The sequence below is a fragment of the Dama dama genome, chromosome 6, assembly GCF_033118175.1.
Source record: "Dama dama isolate Ldn47 chromosome 6, ASM3311817v1, whole genome shotgun sequence".
Taxonomy (NCBI): Eukaryota; Metazoa; Chordata; class Mammalia; order Artiodactyla; family Cervidae; genus Dama; species Dama dama.
The window spans coordinates 4,681,218-4,705,842 of NC_083686.1; the positions used below are offsets into that span (position 1 = coordinate 4,681,218).

At 55.5% G+C, this 24,625-nt stretch overlaps 2 protein-coding genes across 2 annotated transcripts in view; both read left to right on the forward strand.

Moving 5' to 3' along the window:
- LOC133058670 (epididymis-specific alpha-mannosidase-like) overlaps positions 1-19,047 on the forward strand; it is a 39,003-nt gene extending 19,956 nt beyond the window's left edge. The window contains exons 4-19 of the mRNA XM_061145548.1: positions 1,213-1,385; positions 1,779-1,867; positions 2,465-2,642; positions 3,319-3,517; positions 4,384-4,574; positions 5,652-5,799; positions 7,252-7,379; positions 9,058-9,332; positions 10,034-10,225; positions 10,716-10,968; positions 12,075-12,185; positions 12,263-12,469; positions 15,300-15,426; positions 17,094-17,206; positions 17,549-17,669; positions 18,950-19,047. Coding sequence (XP_061001531.1) covers positions 1,213-1,385; positions 1,779-1,867; positions 2,465-2,642; positions 3,319-3,517; positions 4,384-4,574; positions 5,652-5,799; positions 7,252-7,379; positions 9,058-9,332; positions 10,034-10,225; positions 10,716-10,968; positions 12,075-12,185; positions 12,263-12,469; positions 15,300-15,426; positions 17,094-17,206; positions 17,549-17,669; positions 18,950-19,047 — 2,603 coding nt within the window. The remainder of the gene's footprint in view (positions 1-1,212; positions 1,386-1,778; positions 1,868-2,464; positions 2,643-3,318; positions 3,518-4,383; positions 4,575-5,651; positions 5,800-7,251; positions 7,380-9,057; positions 9,333-10,033; positions 10,226-10,715; positions 10,969-12,074; positions 12,186-12,262; positions 12,470-15,299; positions 15,427-17,093; positions 17,207-17,548; positions 17,670-18,949) is intronic.
- A 2,916-nt stretch (positions 19,048-21,963) lies between these two features.
- The window catches only part of LOC133058671 (epididymis-specific alpha-mannosidase-like), a 43,748-nt gene continuing 41,086 nt past the window's right edge, over positions 21,964-24,625 (forward strand). The window contains exons 1-2 of the mRNA XM_061145549.1: positions 21,964-22,101; positions 23,538-23,684. Of these exons, the coding sequence (XP_061001532.1) occupies positions 21,964-22,101; positions 23,538-23,684 (285 nt within the window). The remainder of the gene's footprint in view (positions 22,102-23,537; positions 23,685-24,625) is intronic.

The following is a 24,625-nucleotide window of genomic DNA, read 5'->3' on the forward strand; positions in this document are numbered from 1 at the left end:
CAAATGCCTGTTTTAGTAACTTATGGCAGATATCTGGAGCTGACTGAGTGAGGAATCTATCTTTTAAGACCATTTCTCCATTTGAACTTTCAGGGTCAATATCAGTAAACTTGTAGAGAGCCTCCCATAATTATCTAGAGATTTACCAGGAGTTTCCTTCTCTCCCTGTTCTATGTCAGCCAACTTATCATATTTAAAAGTCAGTGTACAGTCGCCTGAGTCCTGCAAGAATACATGCAGCAGAGGGAGTCTGTTATGGGAACTGCTTGGCTCCGAGTAGAGAGGAGGGCTATTTTGTGTTCCCACATTCTCCTTACCTTAAGCCATTCATCTCCAAAAGTAACAGCTTCCCCAAAACTCAAGCTCTTGAGTCAGGAGTCAGCGTCCCTCCCAAGACATGTACTACGTCTCGCCACATAAGGTCATACGGTAAAGTTAGTGTCATAAAGCCTTCCATGTACCTTTCGGATCCTCTAAATATTCTACAGAGTCTGAGGCAACCCCTCCTAGAAGGGAGCTGACTCTCAGCCTGTTCATTTGGGAGCCCCAGATACAGGGGCAAAGTAGGAGAAGAGGAAGGAGCTGTAGGTTTCACACCCAAATCTCTACCCTTAGGAGACAAGTCTGGAATGTCTCGCAGAGGTATAAGGGGCAACACAGATGGCACTGCCACCCATTTCTCTTGTTTTCCTCAGAATCAGTCTAGTTGTGAAACAATATCGTAGTTAAGAGACGCTTCAGCCAGGAGTCCCCATCTTTCAAAGGATACCATGACCATTCCGTATCACAGAAGAAGATCAGGCATGTCTTTTTAACCCCTGGGGATCAAATCCCAGCATTTAAAAAAAAAAAAAAAATCTAAAGGAGTGGTTCTGGAACTGCTAGCTCCCATCTGTAAGAGAAAAAACAGCGGCACCCACATACATGGTTTTTTCCACCAGAGGCGTCGTTCCCTGCTCTAGATGGGGGTGTACACAGGCTCTCCACCAACCCTTGGGGAACTGAAATCGATGGCATCTCAAATATGGGACTTTCTGCAGTCACCCTGATTCCTGCTTCTATGGATAAAGATGTGAATAGACCAATGATTCTGGGAAGAAGTCCTAATATTAGCATCTATTTCACAAGACCCTCCTTGCCTATTAGGTGGCATCCCAACCCTGGAGAAGGGCATAGGGCCCTGAGGGAGTGACGAAACTTATCTCTTTGCAGAAGGACACGGGTTTCTCTATGAAACATTTGGGGTCCGGCCACAGTTCTCCTGGCAGGTGGACCCATTTGGTGCATCTGCCACGACCCCCACCCTCTTTGCCCTGGCGGGCTTCAATGCCCACGTCATCTCCAGGATCGACTACGACCTGAAGGAGGCCATGCAGAAAAACCAGGTGAGTGGTGAGCAGCATCTACTCATCCACTTTCTCACCATCAGAACTGAAAAACGCTGCTGTACCTTTAGTGATGGTGATGAGCCCCCTGTGTCTGGGGGCATTCAAGGCAAGACAGAGATAGCCCAGCTGGCAGACACTGGCAGAGAGTCCTGCCCTGAGGAGGGTCAGATGAAAGTGCAGGCAGGCACCGTCTGGAGGGCCAATTCCTCCACCAATATGGCTTTGCGAGGTCAGTGGGAATCTAGAGGAGGGGGCAGCAGAGGGAGATCTTGACCATGAACCACTGAGAGGAGCGGGTGTGGGCAGCTAGGAGACTCGGGTCGGGTCTGGAGAGGGGAGCCGGCAGACGCATCACCCCTGGGCCTCACCCTGTTCCCTCCGGGTCTGCAGGATCTACAGTTCGTGTGGCGGGGGTCCAGATCCCTGTCGGCGCAGCAAGAAATCTTCACACACGTCCTGGACCAGTTTGGCTACTGCTCGTGAGCACCTGCCTCGGGCCAGCCCCAGTCCCAGCACCCTCCCTCGACCAGCTCAGCTACGCCCCTCATGGCCAGCCCTGAGGGCTCGCACTGAGCACCCATCTTACAGGAAGAACAGCTGAGGCCTGGACACCCAGCCAAGGCCCCGCGGTAGCAGCATGGGGCAGCTGGAGTGGCTCAGGCAATTGAGTTGAGGCTTCCGAGTTCTGGCACCAGCCCTCCTGTGGGCTGTCTGGTGGGGGGCCCTGCATCCAGTCCCCTCTGCCCTCTGTTCCTCGAGGCCGTGGGTGGGGGCTGAGCCCTCGTGAACAGGGGAGGTGGGATGAAGCGGCAGCTGAGAGAAGAGGCAAGGGGGACTCACTAGCAGGTTCTGGGTGCCCTGTAGGATCAGAGTGAGGTGCCCAAGTGGCCACAGGGCTCAAGCGGGGGCATCTTCTGTCCACGCAGCTCTCTGCCGCCCACCGCTGCCCTGTCCACCCCCTGATGGGAGACAGAGGCCCCGATGCTCTGGCCTCCCTGAGCCCTGCCTGCCTCCCAGACATTGTGCTGCTGTCCTTTTCAGGGCTGGGCCCCCTAATGCTCCTCTCTCTCTCTCAGTGAGGGATTTAACTGGGATGGCGAAGTCATCTTCCCAGGTACACCCCTGAATGGCTTGTACCCCCAAATACAAATCCCTGTCACTGAGGACAGCATCCCAAACTTTACCAGTCTCCTGTTGAACAATGTGTTGACTCGAGCCTCCTGGTTCCGGACACCACACGTCCTCTGGCCCTGGGTGAGTTGGGGTCCCAGGCCCTGGTTCCTCAGCTCTGCGCAGGTACTGCTCTCTTCAGTCTGACCCCAGCACTTGGGTCCACCAGGATTCTGTGTCCACCTCTAACTATTCCAGTGTCCATCCAGGCGGTGGGATTTCCCAGCCCCAGCTCAGTCCTCCTTCCCTGCACCCTGAGTCCTCACCCAGTCTACCAGCTCCTTCCCCACCCTGGATCACCCCCAAAGTCTCCACCTCTGATGCATCCCCTCCCCCACTTAGGCCCCAGCTCCTCCCCAGCTCTCCCCTTCTTTCCCCTTCTCAGTGCTGGGAGCAGAGGCCTCGGCCTGAATCCTGGCTCCCTACTCAGGGGCTGTGAGACTTGCCCCTCTGAACCTCATTTTCCTCATCTGTGAAATGTGGATGATGACAGGACCTGCTCCATTGACTGCATTTGTCTTATAATGAAAGCCACCCCTGGGGGACAGTGCCCGACACCCAGTCACCATTGTGGTCACAGCCAAACTGGATGGAGCACCTGCTGTGCTCCCAGAGGACAGAGCTAATGAGCTATGTGGAGGGCTTCAGGGTCCATCCATGGGGAGAGAGGGGTGGCCATGGGGATAAGAGGAGCACTCCCTGTGCAGGCTGGGCTCTGCACCTAGAAGGGCTGGGCATTGCTTCTGTCCCCTGGCTGCAGGGATGTGACAGGGAGTTCCTCAATGCCTCGCTGCAATTCGCCAACATGGACATTATAATGGAATACATCAATAACAACACATCAGAGTTCAGTTTCTCAATGGAGTACGCCACGCTAGGCGACTACTTCCGGGCTGTGCACTCTGACCAAGTCGCCTGGCAGGTCCGAGACCACCACGACTTCCTGCCCTATTCCTCGGGTAGGAGCCTCGGGGGTAGGGGGGGGATTCGGTGCCAGAGAGAGGTCACCAAAGCAGTGACAGGCGGTTTCCCAGGCTGCTCAGCCCCGACAGTGGAGCTCACAGGGCCGCTGGGTCACAGGCAGCCCAACCTCACCCGAATGCCTCGCGTGGATCACCTGGGGTGGGGACAGAGGATAGGCGGGCTCAATTTTGTCCACTGATCCTTCCCCAGTTCCCTCCTTTCACAAGAGAGGCTTGAGTGATGTCCAGAGGCAGCCTTGGTTTCCGGTGGGGCACTGGTGGGGGTAGGTAATGCCCCTTGGGAACTTCGTCATGCCATGACCTTTGTGTCCAGGGTGAGGAGAGTGGTTTCAGGGATCTCAGCTCCCATTGGCCATGCCAGCCCACCCCCATGGACAACCAGAGGGACCCGCTCGAAGGCATACCTCTCCAGACCCTGATTTTCCTCAGAGGCACAGAGGGGCGGCCAGCACTCCAGCCCTTCCATTCTGTGTCCTGACCTCCTGGCCTCATCCCTCTACCTCTTCCTCTGAAGTCCTCCAGGGCCCTTCCCTACAGGGCATCCCAGGGACCCAGGTGCACACTGGGATTCTTGTTCTTGTCACAGTCCTTCAGCACTCGGGCCTCTCCAGGCCTGCCCCAGCCCAGCCTGACCCTGCCAGCTGCCCAGGCCTTCCAGGGATCTTGTACCATTGCTGACCTGTCTGGACCAGAAGCCCTGAGATCACCCCCTGGCCTAGGCTGTGTCCCTGGGGACCCAGGCAGATCCATCTCTGACCTCATCTTCCTCAGCATTTCCCAGGTGGGGATCAGGGGCCTCCGTGGGCAGGCCCTCACACCCACTCCTGGCCTTTTGCTCCTAGACATGCATCATGCTTGGACTGGATTCTACGCCTCCCGAAGTGGGCTCAAGGTGCTGGCGAGGCAAGCCAGCGCTCTGCTGTATGCTGGGGAGTCCATGTTCACACGCCATGTGCTGTTGGCTCCGCATCCATACCTGGACCCGGCCTGGGGCCTGCAGCAGCTCCAGCAGCTCCGCTGGGCGGTCTCCGAGGTAACGCAAGGCCTCCCAGAGACAGGACAGGAATGGACCCTCCTGGGCTGTGTGCTTCCCCACCCCCACCCCCCCAGGCCAGCATTCCTCCCTGTCCCTGGTCACTACAGGTCCCTTTTACAGATGAGAACACTGAGGTCGCCTTGGTCACAAGACCATGCATGATGAAGATGCCTCAAGGCTAGGACCATGGCCTGCCAGGGTTCAGCTTTGGTTCAGTAAGATTTAAAGCCAGATTGTCCCAGAGCACAAAGGGCAATGTGGAGCAGCATTGATGTCCAACAGTCCTGGCTGGATTCAAATCCCAGCTCAGCTCTATGAGCTCAGGATTTCCCTCTCTGAGCTCTAATTTCCTTCTTGAAAAATGAGAACTACAGGCTTACTCAGCACATTGATGGGACAGTTGAATGTGATCGTACTCATAAGCTTGTGGGCTCTGTGGCTGACACAAATGAAGTTGCTCATAAATCTGCATCTTACTTGTTCCCCACTGTGCAGAAGGGAAAAATGAGACCCAAGATCTCTTATAACTTGTCTCCTCTCCAGTCAGAAATGGGCCACATGGCCCATGACATTCTTAATCACTAAAGGGAATTGCTGGCAGGACCACTCATTGCGTGGGGCATGATGGAATCGACTTTAGCATCCATCAGGGTTGTGGACACGTGGCTTCACCTCACAGGGACTCAAGTTTCCCTTCTGGGAAGAGGAGGTCATCCACCCTACATGGTGTAGTGAAGCACCAAGCCAGGTGTGGGGCTTGTCTAGAGCAGGTTAGCACTTCTGGGATGACTGGGTCACAGAGGGAAGCTGGGCAGGGTCCTTTCCAGAGGTCTGTCTTCTGTCCAGGGTCAGGGACACAGGTTATGTGTTTTCCCAAGTTCAACAACATTTGGACAAGATCATCAGCCTCTCTGATCTTGGTTTTCTCTTCTGTAAAATGGGAGGAACCCCCCAATTCTCCAACCGCACCTGCTGAGAGGGAGGGGGAGTCAGGACCCAGTGGGTGTGAGGATAGCAGGTGCTGAGCAGAGGCTAGCCTGATCCCACTCTTGTCCTGCTCCTGTGGGGGCCCAGGTCCAGCACCACGACGCCATCACCGGGACTCATGTCCCAACTGTGGGTGACATGTTTGTGGAGCACCTGAGCACTGGGATGCAAGGGGTGCACATGCTGATGGCCTCCATCATCCAGGACAGGTCTCCAGCCCACTCAGGTAAGCAAGGCCCCTGGGGGCACAGTGGGCTATGGCGGGTGTCTGCCCCGGCCTGAAAAGAGAGCCTGAGGATCAGGGAATGGACTGGGACACCTGAACTTCAGACTCGAGTTCTGTCCAGGGGAGGCTCTCATTTCAGTGTGAGCTGGGCAGGTGCCTTCACTTCACTGAGCCGTTTCCACTCTGTGATTCAGCAAAGGCTGATATGCCAACTAGAGGCAGGAATAAATGCTAACGCAGTCTGGATGTTGCCAAGCACACTGCTCACACAATATAGTGTAGCACCTCACATCTCTGAAAAGCTGGAAGTGTCACTGTCCTCACTTCATTGCTGAGGACACACACAGAAGGCAGAGGTTATGGACCTGAGCAGGGCCACACCAGAAGGATTAGGGCCAGGAGTCCTGTGCTGTGCAGCTCTGCAGACAGGTGCACATGTTCTTTTGACTTCGCGGGTTTCACAGGTAGAGGATGAGTGGTCACCCCGTTTGCCTGGAGCTGATGGGCTTCACCCCTGCAAATCCTGGGCCAACAGAGATAGGTGTTCTCCCTGCAGGATCATGTGGCCCACCCACCTTCCCAGGGCCCATACTCACCCTCTGTCACTGTGCCCTCCCCTCCCCTCCCTGCCCCTCCCCTCCCCAGCTCTGACCTCCAATCTGCATCTGTGTACAGTCTCATCCTACCTTCAGACTCTGGAAGGGCCCTGGGGTCAGGGGTGCAGCAGACTGGAATCCTGTTCACAGGGACTGGGGTCGGGAGGGAATGAAGGTCATAGAAAGGGAGGTAGAACTGGGTCCTTCAAGTATCTGATGAGGCCAGCCATTCCCATGAGCTCATGGGGGCAGCTCCCCAAGCAAGGGGCTGGTGGAGAGCCCCGGAAGGCATCCAGCCATGAGAACTGCCTGGGCAGAAGCCAGAGACTGGACAGTGTGTGCCGTGTCCAGGGATCTGGGAGTCATCGGACGTGGTCATAGCCTGGGGCACGTGAGGTGGGGAAGGAGCAGAAAGAGAATCCAGGTTCATACCAAAGAGGCCTCCAGGGCTGACCTTGGTGATTGATCTTGACCCTTCAAGCTCCAGAGAATTCTGTCTGTACATTGCCAAGCGCTCAAGTTTTGGAGGAAGGCCTTAGGACATGGGTCACCTTGGACCCCTAACCCTTCACTCTGGACCTCAGTCTTCTCACCATTAAAGTGGGCTAACAAGGAGAGATGAGTGAGGAGCTCAAGGACCCTCATCTCTAGGGGCATGCTCCCCCACCCCGCCTGGGAACCAGGACCCGACTTGAACAGATGAGGAAGCGGTTGGATGTCAGAGCCCATGTGTCTGCCTGTCCTTCCCCCTGGACTCTGCAGGGCTGGTCTCACCTGCCTCAGTTTCCCTTGTTCCGAGGGGCACCAGGGGTGAGGGGTGGGTCAGGTGGCAGGAGTAGAGCCTGTTCTCTGTCTGCAGGCCCAGAGCCTGGGGGACGCCTTGCAGTGGTCTACAACCCACTGGCCTGGACAATCACCACCATCATCACCCTGACTGTGGACTTCCCCAGTGTCAGAGTCACAGATGAGTCAGGCCGCCCCGTGCCTACACAGGTAAGGGGGACACCCCGTCTAAGGTGCATGCCCTGTTGCTGCCCCTGCTCTGGGCTGAGCGCCCAGAAGTGGGCATCTAAAGGGAACATGTGACAGGCTGCCCTCACTGTGAGGACAGTGTCATAGGGGTGAGTCACCATCAGGGTCAGTGGATCCACCCAGGGGTCTGACCCTGGGCTTTGCGTATCTGAGTTGGCCAGAATCAGCCTGTGATATAGAGCCACAAGAGACATGGGTTTGATACCTGGTCAGCAATATGCACCGCATGAGCACATGGTAACCCACTCCAGTATTCTCGACTGGAGAATCCCATGGGCAGAGAGCCTGGTGGGCTACAGCCGATGGAGTCACAAAGAGCCAGACAACATTGAGGTGACTTGGTGTATACATATATATAACCCTGTGTAAATTTCTATGTCTCATGGGGAAGCCAGCAATAGTCTTCATTGTGCATCTTTATGGAGGTGCTGTCTTAGAGGCAGACCCCAGCTATGACACCCACATCCTGTGTGGTCCCTCCTCATCTCTTTCCCAGACCTGGAGCTAGACTTGATTATGGAAGTTACCAAGCCAGCACTTCCTTGGGGAGATGGACCAAGTAATGCCATCAGTCAGCCATTCAGCAAACACCCCTGAAAGCCTGGGCTGGGCTTGGTCCCAGATGAGTGCTCCTCCCTGGACTTGGGAGCCATCCTGGGATTCAGGGAGCATACACAGGAATGGACAGTTAAGGTGTGGGGTGATGACCAGGCAGCCAGGGCAGTGATCCTTAGCTGAGACAGAGGAGGAAGACTCCTCTATGTCAGGGTCAGGGCAGGGAAGGGTGTTGGGTAGAGTAGACCCAACATGGAACATCCCCCTTCCCCACCCAAAGGCACCACCCACTGAGTTGAAACACTCTTAAATACTACTGAACACCTAAGATGCATCAGGCATTACTCTCGGCACTGGAGAAACTTTAATAACCAAGTAGACAAAAGTCCCTGCACTTAGGGGGCCCCTATTCCAGTGGAGAATCCAGACAAGAAGAAAATAAGAAAGTGTAGGAGTGACAGATGACAATTGTGGTGGAGAAAAACATCAGGACAGGTTAGGGGTGTGGAGTGGAGACTGGTTTCCGCTTTAGTCCAGAAAAGGCCAGGCTGGAGGCTGTGAGCAGCCACATGGGTTTGCTCATGGCGCCCCAAATCCTCCCACAAGACCCAGAAGTGGCACTTGCTCCCTAGAGCTTGAAGGACACCCTGCATGGACCCAGTGTCCTCACCCAACTCCCTTCCCTGAATCAGATGACGTGCAGATGGAGACAGGCCTGCAGGGTGACCTGGAAACCTCCCTCCTCGGGGAAATCAGAGGATTGAGAGACAAGGGAGCCCCCTTCAAAGAGGTTGAGGGAACACTGAGGAACAGCTCAGAGGCAGGAACAGGAGGGAGTTTGGGAGGAGGGCAGGTGGTTTGCAGCCCTGCAGGAGAAGGAGGAAGGAGGGAGAAGAGGCTGGACCAGTTGAGCAGGGAAGATCCAAGAGGGGAACCCAACACAGCCCAGTGTTGGATGACCCAGCTGTCTCCATGGAGAGCAAGCACTCCATCCACCAGATGTGTAAGCCCAGGGTTTTCAAGGAGACTGAGGCATCTTCCATCCCTGACATCCATCATTCATCCTGTTCTTCGGGTCTTGCAGGTCCAGCGCTCGAAGGAGTTGCCCTCTGCCTATGACCTGCACGTGCTGACCACGATCCCAGGACTCAGTTACCGGCAATACAGCATCCGGCCCAGAAGAAGTTCCCAGGAGGACACTGGGGAGCCTGAGCCCTTTGTGGCCAAAACCACGCAGTTTGGAGGCAGACTCAGGAGACGTGGCGGGCAGGTGGGCCAGAGCCTGGTAGCTGTGGTGAACGACTGCTACATCATCTTCCTGGACCTGGACACCAACCTGATGCACAGCATCTGGGAGAGGTGAGGTGCAGTCTTTGCTGCCTCTGAGGCCAGGAAGACCCTGGACCTGGGCAGGTAATGCTCTACATGGATCTCCATTTCCTCAGCTGAGGGGCGAGGGTGTGATGGTGGTTAAGCTCCCTGCAGTGCATCGAGCTCTATTTCTAGGTGTGTGAGTCTAGGCCTAGTCACAGAAGCAGCCAGGACCTACAGGATCCAACAGAGGTGATCAGGGGGAGAGTGTGGGGAGCAGCAGAAATGGGGTGCAGTCCCAGAACGTTCTGAGTCTCCCTGGTCAGGCTGGGAAAGGTGCAGTGAGCACTGTGGACTTAGGCTCCATCATCGCTCAGACCCCATGCATCTTTCACCTGCATCAAGCCCTGGTGACTTGAACCTCCTTGCTGTCTCTCCGGATTGGCCTACATTGACGTATCATGCAATGAAATTATACCATATCGGGTCCTTGGCAGGCTGCCTTCTTTCACTTCTCATCATGTTTCCAACTTTCATGCATGTGGCAGGGTGAATGAGACCCCTCATTCTTCTTGCAGACTCAATAATATTCTGTTGTACAGATACACTACTTTCGTTCTGTAGAAGTGGTCTCCATTCATCCCTGGTTCCAAGCTGGTGTCTCCATAGAGGCTCTGTGAGCCTGGTTCCAGCATGAGGATGACGTTTTCTGTGATGATGACACTGTTTTCTCTCTCCTCTCTGTGCAGGCAGAGTAACCGAAAGGTATACATGACCCAGCAGTTCATGGAGTATCACGCAAACAGTGACGTCTGGAAACTCCCCGTTTCAGACAATTATGTGTTTACACCCAATGGTAAAGCAAAGCCCGCGTGGGAGGCTGTGAGTATGGAGATCGTGGCAGGGCCGCTGGTGACTGAGGTCCGGCAGGACTTCTACAGGTGAGGGCGGCCCCCTGGCTGTGCTCAGCATGTGGAGGTGCTCACAGGCAGGTGACTGAGGCAATGGGGGCCCGTCCTTGCTGCAGACACCCAGCTCCTGGACCTGGGCTTGGTGCACGGTCCTTCCTCCCTGGAAGCCCCATGACGTCATGAGCTGCTCCAGTCTCTGCAGGCCTGCTCTCTGGCCTGCGCTGTGTTACCCTGGGGGCACCTGAGTCCAGAGGTGGGACAGGAGCCCACGGTGACAGTGACCAGCACGAGAGCAGTTCTTGTGTTTCCATCAGCAGGACAGACAGAGCCCCCAGGCATGGCTGGGTACCCAGAGTCTTCAGAGGACAGGGTCCCTCCTGTTCTCTATTCCAAGCAGGCTCCCTGGCTTCCTGGCTGCAGGAAGGATGGAGGGAGGGAAATGGAAGGAGATAAAGGAAAGAATAAGGGAGGGACAAGAAGGCTCCCTGGGCTTGACCTACCTGTCTTGCTTCTCCTCCAGGGAGCTGAACGACAGTGAGGCCACATTTGCCATCTACTCCCGGCTGGCCCACAGGCCCCAGAGCTCTGATGGGGAGCTGCTCTGCCATCGCATAGAGCAGGAGTACCGGGTGGGCCCCTTGGAGCTGAGCCGAGAGGCCATCCTGAGGACAAGCACCAACCTGAACACGGGACGGGTCCTCTACTCGGACAACAATGGCTACCAGATGCAGCGCAGGCCCTACAGAAAATACAAGAACAACACCAACGCTCGGGTACACCCTGAGCTGTCCTGGGGTTTGGCTGCTGTAGACCCAATCTTGATGGCCATTTTCCAGAAAGCAGGAGAGTCTCCTTAGGTTCAGAGCATCTCCAGAGTCCCACTGCCCTGAGTCTGCCCCTAGGGCCTGTGGCCATGTGCATTCAGACCAGGCCTCAGAGCTCTGGGGTCACCATGTGTGAGGCGTGTCCCTGAGGTCTCCTGTGCGCACCGTGGGTCCTCCTTGGTCAGATGAATGACTGACTGGGGATTGCTTGAGTATTAAGCGTGTGGTGCCTGTCTAGCCCTGAACGGGCTATGACTCTCCCTGACTGCTCAGAGCTGAGCCATAGCCTGTCTTCCAGGGAGAGCTGAGCAGCAGCTGAACTCCAAGATCAGTCAGCTCCCAGGGCCTCTCCCTCCATCAGCGTGACCTCGGGCGAGTCCCTGGGTGTCCCTGGTGCTCCCCTGGGAAGACAGTGACCTCCCCCAGAACTGTGCTGAGGCCTGGGATGATCCAGGGGCAGGGCCGTGCTGGGCACCTCCTGAGCCTTTCTATAGATAGTTGTCTCTCCTTCCAGAGGAACCCGGAGAAGGAGTGTAGTTCCTCCCTGCTCTGACTTCCTTGAGCTTCTGTCCCTTCATCTCCAATTGGTCTTCACACACTGTGCCCTGGGCTCCAGCGGTCCAGGACCATCAGCCCAGGACATCTTCCTCCAAAATAGGAAAGGGCAGGGCTGTGTGAGTGCTTTCCAGCCCAGACACCAGCCCCTTTCTATTTGGGAACCCCTGGCTTGGGGCCATCTCAGGCTGGACGGGCACAAATGCCTCATTCTCTCCCTGCACCAGGGGGACCCTGGGGGCACATTTTACAGGTGGGGAAACAGAGGCTCAGGCAGGCTGGGTCCCCCCAGGCCATAAGGTCAGGAAGCTGTGGAGCTGGCTCTGAATCCCAGTGCATCTATCTCAGAACTCAGAGCCCCTCCCCCTGTCTATCATGCCACCCTAGGCTGCTGCTGAGCCCATGCAGGGGGCTGCCTGGGGCCAGAGGGAGACCCCAGGCCTGCTGGCTGACCTGGCCCACTGCTCCCACCACCAGCCTACCAATGTTTCTGTCCACAGAATTACTACCCCATGGTGCAGTCAGCCTTCATCCAGGACAGACGAAGCAGGCTGGTGCTGCTGTCCAAGCAGGCGCACGGCGTCTCCAGCCAAGGGAACGGGCAGGTGGAGGTAAGAGGAGGCCCCTCTGGTCACTCTCGGGGACCCCAGGGCCCAGTCAGGCCCGGTCAGACAGTTGTCCCCTGCAGGTCATGCTCCACCGGCGGCTGGTGAACAATGATCCAGCAAACATCATTGCTGACCTCACACTGAACGACACCTCAGTCGTCCACCCGGTGCTCTGGCTTCTGCTGGGACCCAAGAACCTCACCAGTGGCCTGCGCCAGAGGAGTGGGCTGGCGCTGCAGCACCGGCCCATCGTGATGCTCAGAGAGATGAGTGGTAAACGTGCTCCTGTCATCACTGCCTGAGGGAACCTACCTGTCCAGGGATGGGGCTGAGCTTGTATTGATAGCTAATGGTGAATGGTGTTGATTTGTGATCTCTGAAGAAGAAGATTTAGCTTTGGGATCAGGTCCCAGGATTGATCACTCAGACCCTTTGTGTGGCAGAAGCCTCGTTACACTGGAAAATGACAAAGAAAGCCTCTGACATAGACAACAGAAGGGGCAGGGAGAGAGCCCCACTTGGTAGTCATATCAAGGCCTTATATACTTTTACCAGACCCACTCCCACAACAGACATCTTAAAAACAAGATGAGAACTAACAATAGAGAGGTCTTACCAGACCCACTGCCACAAGTAAGTCTTAAGATTAGTCAGAAGGTACCTCTTAAGAAGGAGAAACATGTCCTGGAGCAGGATACTTTTTTATTATATAATCATTAGAGCAGAGTTTAAAAAAATATATACTCTTGAGCAAGATGAGTTGTTTTGTTGTGTAATCATTAGCTCTGGGCTTAAAGAAAGTTAGTCTTAAAGATTGTTGTCATAACATCTCAGAGTTTAAGTAAAAACATCTTTGTGTCTAAGACGAAGAAAAGTAGAAAAAAAATGTTTGTCCATTTCTTCTTCTGAGGCCCTGGACTGCTTATCAATCTACCTAAGGATTAACTCTCTCAGTACCTGCCAGGATCTGGGCTACTTTGGGGTGGGATGGGACCAGAGTCCTCATCCAAACCCCTCGTTTTTAATGTGGGCAACCTGAGGTGCACAGAGGTTCAGTGACGCGTTCAAGGTCATACAGCTAGTAGATTCACAGCTGGGACTTACTGCCATTCCCTTCTTATCTCTTTTCCCTCAATCTCCTCTATTTCCTTCTCTGAGGACACTTTCTACTTCTTCCTATGATATATGTCGCCATTCAGGTCTGGAGGCTCAGCATTTAAGACTGGCTTTGTCTGAATTAAGTGTGTTGTCAGGAAGTGAGGGTGATTGTCTTCTATGTCCTGATCTGCGAGTTTTATGAGTTGCCTCTCCTGAGACTTGTGTAAGTTTCCTTCACTACAGTTGGGCATCATAGCTAAATAGTTGAACATGAAATACTTTAAACAATGAGTGCATGAAAGGATTTGAAGATGCTACTATAGAGAATCTTTTAAATTTTATAGACATAAACACAAAGTCTGTATTTGTCCATTCTCTCTCTCTACAGGCATACCTCTACATGTATGCTTTTGTTTTCTTTTTCTTTTTTTTTTTTTTTTGAGCATTGACGATACTGTATTGTTTCCAAATTGAAGGTTTGCTGAATCTTGCAGCAGCATGCTCGTCTGCACTGCTCTTTCAACAGCATTTGCTCAGTTCACATCAATGTATCACATTTTGCTATTTCTCACAGTATTCAAATATTTTTCATTATTACTATAATTGCTATAGTATTAGTGATCTTTGTCATTGTTCTTGCAGAAAGATTGCTAATCACTGACGTCTCCCCTGAGGTAACCTTTTTAACAAGAAAGCTTTTAAAATCTAATGTATATATAAACTGTTTTCCTTAGACATAATGCTATTGCACACAATAGATTATGGTAAAGTGTAAGCATAAATTTTATATGCACTATGAAACCAAGACACTCAAGTCTGGCTTTATTACAATATTTGACTTATTTCAATGGTTGCAGTCAAACCCACATTAATTCCAAATTTTGCCTATAATCCTTAAGCTGTTTTCTATTTCTCATCTCTTGCAGAAGTTTTGATGAGGGCATGATTTTAGGTTTTCCCAGTTTGAGATTTAGGCTAGAACTTCACAAGGCATTAGCAAGAAGGTGGGTGGTAGCTGACTCATTCAATGCGAATTTATTGATTGCCTGCCATATGCTGCAGATTGTACCTGCATTAGACCCAGCTCTTGTCCTGAAGGATTTCTCAGGGGCTCAAAGGGGGTACAAGTCATGGTCAGCTCCACCCACAGTACCGTCAGCTCCAACCACGGTCTGTCCACGGCTGTGGTCAGCCCCACCCACTGCCCCGTCCACGGCTGTGGTCAGCGCCACCCACGGTCCCGTCCACGGCTGTGGTCAGCTCGTCCCAGGTTCGGCCCTGGGCTCTTCCACCTGCACACGGAGAAACCAAAGGTCTGAGACGGAGCCAGAGGAGCCTTTATTCCAGGGCAGACGCACCTCAGGGAAGGGTAGCGTGTATTGCTTCCTCGGGTGCTGGGCCCCTCATGCGGCTGTCCCTCCCTCCTTCTGTCACCTGAGCTCCGCTGTCTGCAGACCCTCTTTCTGCTCTTGTCTGGGACGTGGCTGGGAACAGCTCATGGACCAAACGAACTGAGGCCTGTGCCACGGGCAGAGATCCCAGGAAAGGCTCTGATTGGCCCCGATCAAGTCACATGACCCAAGCCTGACCAATCACTGATGCCTGGGAGTTGCGAGGCGATGGCGGCTCCAGCTGGAGCCCAGAGCATCTCCTGGAAGAGGAGGGCTGAGTCCGTCTGGGCAGAGGCAGCGATAGATGTCAGCACGGGAGCTGGCGTCTGAGACCTTGTTCACAGAGCAGGTCTCTGTGTGAACTCCCTGCAAGTTCTGGAAGAAATGGCGTCTTCTCTCTGGTCCCATCTCCCGGTCTGCAGTTTGAACCGGCTGGACTAGAGATTCAAGGCAGGCTGGGGCTTTTGCACGAACAGGTGCTTCAGGATGCCTGCCCTGTGGACCGCAGGTGGGAGGGAGTGAGATCAGATGAAGCGGGGGACTTAGTGTGGTGAGCTGTGAGTGTCAGGAGGAAAGTTTGGCCCAAAGCCTCTCCTTGTTGTCCATCTGCCTTGCAGAGATTGCCCAGCATGGCTCAGGCCCCAGGAAGCAAGAGGCAGTGACGCTTCCCCCAAGCGTCCACCTGCAGATCCTCAGCATCCCCGGCTGGAAGTACAGCTCAAACCACACAGAGCACCTACGGACTCTCCAGAAAGGTGCGGCGGGTATTCAGGTGTCCAGGTTCACTCCTGCCGCCACATGCCAGCCCGGCCCCCCAGCCCATCACTGGACAGAGGGGCTCTCCTCAGAGTCGTCCAGGCTCTTTCAGTTCCTGCTTCTTCCAGGGTCTTCTCCTGGAGCCTCAGACACCGGTGTCCCACCTGTATTTTGGGCTCAGGCATAACTTTGATGAGGTTCTTTTCATGCCTTGAAAAATGATTCTAATGTCAGGCACTGTGGATTGAACCACGGATGATGCAGGAAACATCACTGGGTTCGGTGGGCCCCTGTCTACAGAGGGAAGCAGGCAATTCATCAGAGAGTAATGACAGTGATCTGAGGAAAGTTCCAGTTAGGCATCACTGAGGGCTTCCTGGTGGAGGCAACACCTTCCAGAAACAAATAGGTCCTGTACCCCTTACCTGCCCCTTTAGACTCTGAGAGTTCCAGGGCAGGGCTGTCTGTGCCCCAGCCACTGCTGTGTCCCCAAAGCCACACTCAGGGCCTAGGACATTCCATATAAGTGTCAGCCCAATTAAGAAGGAGGAATAGAAAGAAGTCAAGGCCCGATGTTACCTTTGTGCCTGATAAACTGGATCTTTGAAAGACTGGCTCAAGCTTGAAGCCACTTGGCTTCCTGACGCTGACCTCCAGCATCCCTGCTCCACTGCCCACTTGACACATATGATGGGGTGGACAGGGTTCCCAGCAGCCGCAGAGTCATTTGGCTCCCACTTGTGTGTGTGTGTGTGGCCAAGACACTGAGAAAGTACCTCCTGGAGGCTGTTTGTACTGAATGAAGTAAAGGAGACACAGGCTGGGCCAAGCAAGACCCTGTTCCCAGGAAGGTGACTAAGAGGCCGAACAAGCGGAGCACTGGGGATGCCAAGAGGGCCGCCTGCCTCCCCAGAAACATACAACCCCATTGTCATCATCACCTGCATCACCATTGTCATCATCTCTAGCTACATTTTCCAGTGCCAGAAATCCTTCCTTGATTCTGGAGCTCCAGTCCCTAATCCCATCACTTGAATGGAGATAAGAGACTTTGCAGACTTCTTATGCAAAGTAACAAGGAGCCCACAGCATCACTGTCTTCACACATCACAGTTCATTTCGACCCCTTGCTCTGTGGGATCAGCAGGGTGGCTCTTCTCATTTGGTCTCCAAAGACCAGCAGATAGAGGCTATATTACAACACATTTCCTAGGTCTCGTGGCAGAAATAAGCTTCTGTGAGAAGTGACACATCACCTTTACAATGGTGCCTCATCTTCAGGGATATGAGGCCACACCCCCCATTCACAGGTGCCAGGGCAGAGAGAAAGTTCCAGAGAACAGGAAGCCAGAAGGACAGGCCCAATGAGGAGCTCACCAGTGAACAAGAATGAAGACTTTCAGACGAGTGCAACGGCCCTGGTGTGGGTGGTGGGAGGCGTCACTTTGGCTGCACCTGGGTTGGAATCCTACCCCCCCTCCTTCTTTATGCACACTGTCTGTGTCTCTGGGCAAGTGGCTGCCCCTCTCTGAGCCCCTGGCTCATCTGCAAAGTGGGGCTGTGTTAGCTGCCTCTGAGGGAGGTTGAAGTTGTGAAGTGGAGGTGAGAGTGTAAAGGGCCAGGCAGAGACTGTTGTCCTCACTGCCACCTTCCTTCCGTCCCTAAGACCGAAACCGCGAGGCCAAGGCAGACCTGCGCCGGGTCCTGCTGCGGCTCCAGCACCTGTATGAGGTGGACCAGGACCCCGTGCTGTCTCAGCCTGTGACGCTGAACCTGCAGGTGACCCGCCCTCCCGTGGCCTGCTCCGACATCACAGAGTCAGGCCCCCGGGAAGACGCACCCTCGGGAGACAAACCCTGGTGCCTGGGTGTTTCCTGGGGTGGCCCCACCTGCCCGCCACCTGCTGGGCATGCTGATCCAGCGAGCACTGGGGGGCCAGCTGCCCCTGGCCGCAGGTCCTCATCTGTAAAATGGGGCTGCCCCTCCTTCTGCAGGGACTTGCCCTGCAATGAATGTGGGGGATGCTGGGCCCTGGGCCCTGGTGCGGCTGCCCTGCTGCGTCGGGGTCTCTGCTCAGGTCTGGGGTCTGGGTGCTCACCCCTCCCTTGCTCTGTCCTGCAGTCTGTGCTGCGGGGACTGGGCTCCGTGGTGTCCGTGGAGGAGCGCTCGCTCACAGGGACCTGGGATGTGAGCGAGATGCATCGCTGGACCTGGAGCACGCGGTACCCTCCCCGCCACAGAGGTTCGGATGCCCTGGTCCTGGCCCCGCCCCAGGTCCCCACCCTCACTCCCAGCCAGACCCCAGCTCTGCCCCTGAGGCCTGTGTGACCTGGAGCTGGCCATCCTCCTTCTCTGGGTCTCAGCCTTCCTGAATCAGCCACAGAAGGTTATAGACTCTAGGCTTCAGGTCAGTCTCCACGTGCCAGAGCTCCACACAGGTTGTGTGTGTGCGTGTGTGCACTTGTGTGTCCAAGACCACAACCCTCTGAGGCCTTGAGTGAGCCTTGAGTGAGCCTTGAGTGAGCAAGGCCTTGAGTGAGCAAACTTTAGCTGCACCCTCAGATGTTCTGACAATTTCCCTGCTGTGCATTACACTGCACACACACAGACTGCTTCTTGCCTGGAAATCTTTGCCTCTGCTGTTCCTTCTGCCTGGAAAGCACTTGTCCCCTTTCTGGGCCTCCCCTGACTCTCCCCCAGTCAGGACTGAGTCAGGAGCCTCCCTTGCTCTCCCCCTCCCTCAGTGAGCTCTGTCCCATTTATCTCCTTTTTTGGCTCCTGCACACAGCTTGGTCTGGCTGCATAAGGAGGCACTTAGTCAAAGCATGATAGACAGATGGATGAAGGATGGTTTGATAGAAAAAAAAAAGATGGAAGGAAGGAAGAAAAGTAGATGGATGATGGACAGCTCAATGGTTGAGTGACAGATGGATGGAAAGATGAAGGAAGGAAGGAAGGAAAGAGGATGAGTGAAGGATGAATGAAAGGAAGGAAAGTGGTCGGAACATGGACTGTGTTGCTGGAGGTTGAACAGATGGATCGGAGGATGCAGGATGGAGGGCAGTATGAAAGGATGGAAGAGTGTGTGGTGGATGATTGGATGTTTGTATGGATGGATGGATAGAGAGATGGATGCAGGAGCAAGTTTCACCCCAAGGAGGAAGCCTAAAGCCCAGGGTGTGTCTGAGGACAGCCCACTGAGATCAAGGGCAGGGCCCCCTCATGGCCTCAGTGAGAGGACTCTTAGGCACATATACGGGGCCACAACCCACGGAGAAACAAGACCAAGCAGGCCGAAGCCCCCTGCACACGCCTTGACTTGCTGGGCCCTCAGGGGAGGCCGGAAATGAAAGAGGCCGCTCAGCAGTGCAGTCCTGTCAAGAGGGGGCAGCTGAGGGCTGTGATCACAGTGGGAGCCACAGACGCAGCAGGCGCCGTGTTGCCAGGGGGATGCTGGGAGGAGGGGGCCTCGGGAAGCAGGTGGTCCAGGGGCCGTGCTGGACAGACCCTCTCTGCTCCCAGGCAGCTCCAGTCATCCATCGCCACCTCCAGGAGGCCCCGAGGTCACCATCTACCCGAAGGAGATCCGCACGTTCTTCATTCACTTTCAAGAGCAGTGAGTCCTTGGCAAATTCTTGGTCTCAGGACACAGAAAAGCAGCCTAGAGGGTGAGGGGAACAGCTGCCAAGCTGGTGTGCTAACGGCAGGAAATGGATGGATGGGGCTGTTCTGACTTCTTAAATAAAATCGCAGTAAGGACCTGTGTCTTCCCCTGCCCACTGGAGCCGGCCCTCTCTCTCCTCTCCTGTCACAGACGGTAGCTTCACACATGCTCACCCTCCTGCTTCACCTGCAAGAGTCAAAGCCAGGTGTTCTCCCAAAGACAGAAGGAATAATCCCCAGGGATACCAGAATGCATCTGCCCGCATCCTGCCAGAGATCAGCAAGTCCCCCAGGGTTAGCAGTGGCCGTGCTGTGTCCTGGGTACCTACATGGGCTCATCCCAGGGTGGAGACGCCCCTGCTGTGGAGGGCTATGCCTAAGATATACGGGAGGGAGCTACTGACCAGGATGTGTGATGCCAAGCTCTGTGTCCAATCTCAGACTCTTGCCCTGGCCCCTGGGCACACCTGCCCTACAGGAAGTTCCTACAGCTCAGGTCAAAAGATGGAAGGAAACCATGTAGCAAGTGAAACACGGAAGACCCGGGGTAAGGATTATTAATATTAAACCTCACACACAGCAGAGAAAAAAGGTCGTGAGGAGGAGGGGCAGTGGACCCTCCAGCAGCTTCAGGATGGACTGAGCAGAAGAGGGGGTGGGAGCTGAGGCCAGAAAGGCACGGGAGACAAGTGCTGGAGGGTCCAGGTGCAGGTTTCAGGTCAGGCTCCCAGCAGCAGACACGGGAGCTGAATGGTTGGATGCTGGAGGATGCCGGGCCCCTGCTGCTGGGGGAGACGCTTGGCACTGGGTGCAGCCCCAGGCAGTTTGCCCATCAGGGCATCCTGAGCCCCCAGGCTCCTCACCCGACCTAGAGGACAGACAGCGCTGATGTCACAAAGAATAGGTGGAAATGGTGCTGATGGGTCCACCTTACAAGCTCCCACGCAGCACAGTGTAGGGTCGGGCTGTTCTTTCTCTAGAACACCCAGCCCAAGTCGTGCTTCACACTCTCATGAGGCGCTATGGCCCGGATCAGGAAGAGGTCACAGGCTGCACGCCCATGTGTGACCCTGGGCACAAGCTTGCACTGCTGTGGGGGCCTCAGGGACCATGTGTTCTTCTCACGGTGCTCGGGTTCAGTGTGGAGTTCACGGTGATTCTCCTTGGAGCCGAACACATGTGCACCGGCCCTTTTGCTCGACAATTTGCTGCCAGGAACCAAGGTCATGGGTCCCAGAAGCTCAAGTAGACTCTTCCACTGGACTACTGGGCATGACAGAGCCTGACCCAGAAAGAACCGCTCCTGTGCTGAAGCCTGTCCCTGCAAGGAAATGCTACTTTCTGTTGAAGGACAAGGGTGTTAATTCTTCAGTCATGTCTGACTCTTTATGACCCCATAGACTTAGCCCACCAGGCTCCCCTGTCCATGGAATACTCCAGGCAAGAATACTGGAGTGAGTAACCATTCTCTTCTCAAGGGAATCTTCCCTACCCAGGGACTGAACTCCGGTCTCCTGCATGGCAGGCAGATTCTTTACCTTCTGAGTCACCTAGTGGTGACGAAGCTGCCTGCCAATGCCAGAGACATGAGAGACTGAAGTTCAAGCCCTGGGTGGGAAGAACTCCTGCCGGAGGCTGGCAGCACACTCTTGTATTCTTGCCCGGAGCATTCCACGGACAGCAGACCTGTAGTCCACAGGGTCCCAAAAAATCGGACTTGACTAAAGCGATTTCGCAAGCACCCAGTGAAGGAGAGCGAGCCCCCGAGGCTGTCACAGAATCTGCCCTGAGCCCTAACTCTCGGGGGCCTTCCGGTCTCCAGAGATCTGTGAGATTGGATGTGTCGCTGGTTAAGACCCCCGCTGGGAGGAAAGTCCAGGTCAAGTCAGGTCAGGTGGGTACCAGGGAGGGGGATGATACAGGAAGGATAGAGACCTGCTTGGAGACCGTGTTCTCCAGATGCTTTTGCTGGGGTAAGGGACAAGGTGGCCAAAAGGGAGAGTGAGTCTCAGGTTGGGCAGTGGCAGAAAGAGCCGCTCAGGCATTTGGAGGTCAGACAGCAGAACCCACTCCCAGACCCCTGCTCCAAGTCAGGGTTACAGAGACCCCCAGGCAACACTCTGACCCCTGCAGGCTGCACCGCCGTGCCAGCCATCCTCCAGGAAGGAGACCCCGCTGTTGTCATCTCCCGTGAATTCCCTCTCGGGTCCCCAGCTCCTCTATGGGCGTCCCATTTTACAGATGGGCTGCTGAGTCCTAGAGGGTTCAGGCATCTTGCCAAGGTCACTATCCATGATCCAGACCCAATTCTGAAGGTTTCAGGCCTTCTTGCTCCTACACTAGCTGTGTGACCTCGGATAGTCAGGTCCTATTTGTGAAAGCCCCCTTAAAAGACAGATGACAACCGCTATTGCAAGTCTCAGACTTGGGATTTCATGTGAAGGAGAGTGTTCCTGGTGGTGGCAGGCCCCACACTGAGAGTTAGGATTTGCAGGGCAGTGTGAAGGAGCCAGTCCAGTGGGTTGAGGGCAGGGATGGGTAAGATGCCCAGTGGGAAATATCGGAGAGGCCTAAGGAAGGGGCATGAGGACCGGGGTGAGGGGAGCCAGAGGGAAGCTGGCAGGCATCCCTGGGGAGGTGGTGTTTGGGGTTTGGCTAAAGGCAGATGGTCAGGAAAGTCCAGATGGAGCAGAGTGCTGCAAGGCAGTGAGCGAGGGCCCCCGCCTGCACTGCTCAGGTGACAGCCTCTGTGTGGGCGTCACTCCTGGTCTCCTTCCCGCTCCGTCCACCAAAGGGCGGTGGCCCCATCGGCTGGCAGGAGGCGGGCCCCGCAGGCAGGCAGACGTCCTCCAGCCCCTGTGCTGGCCGAGGAGATGGAGCCGCGGGGCTGGCTGCCTCTGCTTCTGCGGTTGGGCCTGATGTGGCCCCTGGGGGCTCCTTCTGAGCCCCGACTGAGGGTATTCGTGGTTCCGCACAGCCACATGGACGTGGGCTGGCTGCACACCGTACAGGTAGGTGCCCCGAGTGACCCCTGCACACCTCTTGAAGCTGCGGCTCTTTTTTCATCTGAACTCCAGAGTGGGTTTGTGTCCTGGGTCTCTGCCATCAGGGGTCTCGGCCTGGGGTCCATCACTACTCAGCTATGGACTGGCTGAGGACTACTCTGGGGGCTCAGATGGTGAAGAATCTGCCTGCAAGGAGGAGACCCAGCGTTGATTCCTGGGTCAGGAAGTTCACCTGGAGAATGCAATGGCAACCCACACCAATATTCTTGCCTGGAGAATTCCATGGACAGAGGAGCCTGGCGGGATAGGGCTGATGGGGCCATAAAGATTCGGACACGACTGAGTAACTCACATGGGCTGGCTGTGAGCACGGGTGAGAATGTGTCCCCTGTTGCAATGGGTAGAACGTGTTCCTCAAATACGCCTTGAGTGAATGTGTGAACCAGGGCCAAGGAAAAGAGGGCAAGACTGATTTCCATAAGTTTCCAGTGCAGGTAACTGAAATGATTACCCAGGCCTGCACAAGCTCTTTTCTGGAAGGAAGAAGGAAATAAATGAATAGGACCACTCTGTGATCATGGATACAATAGTTTCCATGAGATGTTAATAAGTGAGTCGCTCACTTTAAAGGGGGTCGGGCAGCAAGAGGCCCTGAGGCTGAGTGTTGAGTCTGGTCCCGGCTCACTGGGCAGCCTCTGTGGGTGGTCACCCACCTGCGTGTGGAATTGCTGACCTGTGGGAAGCAGGCTTGTCACCCCCAGTTTACAGAAGGGACACTGAGGCCCAGGGTGGGGTGCTGCCCAAGTCAGCAGACATAGCCGCCTTGCCTGCTAACTGCCTGCCCAGGGCTCCTTGCAATCCTTTATCAGCATCCAGGCACCACGGTGAGCCAGCATGACCCAGATGGGAGCAAGCTCAGCTCCATCCTGGGGGCTCCCAGCCTCAGGGGAAGAGATAGATCCAGAGAGATGACTTGCGGGGTCAGCTCCTCTCAGCCTCAGCTCTTGACACACACTTCCCCATCACTTCATCTCAGGAAGGTCCATCTGAGTCCCTGGACCTCAATCCCGGGGCCCTGTTGTCAACTGGTCTGTCCTCCAAGGCAGGAGCGGTCAGCACACCCCACTGGGCTGGCACATCCCTCTGTCACAGAGTGTCTGTCCCCTCTTGACTCTCCTCAGGGGCAGGCTCCCATCTAAGGGGGTCCGCCTGGGTCCTTCCCTCAGTGCAGGCTCACCGCCTGTCCAGCAGAGAGTGAACATGGGGCTCTGTTGTTTGAGGAGGAGGGGGAGGCTAGGGCAGGGCCTCGGGCAGGCTTGGCGGGAGCGCCAGTGGACTCCAGACACCGTGTCTCCCTGCACGTTCCTCCTCGGTCCCTGGTCCATGCCCTCTGGTTTCCCCCACGGGGATGGCGTGATGGTCTCTCCCCCTCCCCACCCCAGGAGAGCATGCAGGCTTATGTCACCAACGTCTACAACACCGTGGTGGAGGAGCTGACCCTTGAGAAGAAGCGCAGGTTCATCGCTGTGGAGCAGGAGTATTTCCGGCTCTGGTGGGATGGCGTCGCCTCGGATGAGCAGAAAGGCCAGGTAACGCTGCCCTCAGGGGGTCCTCACCAGGCAGATGAGAGAGGATGCCCTGGGGGGTTCCGGGGACGACCCTTCAGGAAGCTCCTGGGTTGTGCTCTGTGTGGCCAGGGCAGGGCTGCATAAACCAGGGGGCCCCAACCCGGCTGAGCTGTGCCCAGGGTCCGTTTAGCACAGTTTTGTGGTCAGCCCCACGCCCAGGGGACAGGGTTGTGTTTGAGCCTGCCTTTCTGGTTCCTCCTGAATAACTGCAGCTCTGGCAGCCCAGCCGGGCACTCAGCTGGTGAGAATGAGGTCCCCTCTGACCCTGGGCAATCTGGGGTGACCTGTGTCCACACCTTCTGACTTCATTTGTCGATCTGTGTGGACCCCATGGGCCCCAGAGCCCAGCACCAGCCAGGGTGCAGGAGGCCCTGTGGATTAACCTCTGGGGCCGATTAACTCTGTGTCCAGGGGGTCAGAGGCCCTGGTCCATGGAGGGGCAGCCTGGGGCCAGGGCCTCCCCTCATTCCCCTTGTGATCACAGGTGGGGCTGGCTCTTCAGCTGCAGGTCCCACATTTGGAAGTAGGAGTGGACTCCCTCCTCAGAGAGGCTGTGCCCAGAATGTGCCCACGGTGTGAGCACCTAGGGTGCCTCAGGGGCGTGGTCCCCTCCAGGCATCACCTGCCTTCAGAACAGTCACTGATTGTGAAACTCAGAGGCTCAGCCACCTGCTCAAGGCAGAGAGCTCAGACGGTGAAGCTGGGTGTCCCCCAGGCCCCCACAGGGGATGCGAACCTGCAGCCTGTGGAGCCGAGAGGACGAGACTCCCATCTGATGGGCTCTGCCGCGAGCCGGGTGCTGGGCTCAGGTCTGTACAGGTTACTCTACTGACTCCACCCACAACCCACACGGTGAGGACACTGATCCTACTGCACAGAGCTGGTCCGGGTTCAGAGAGGGC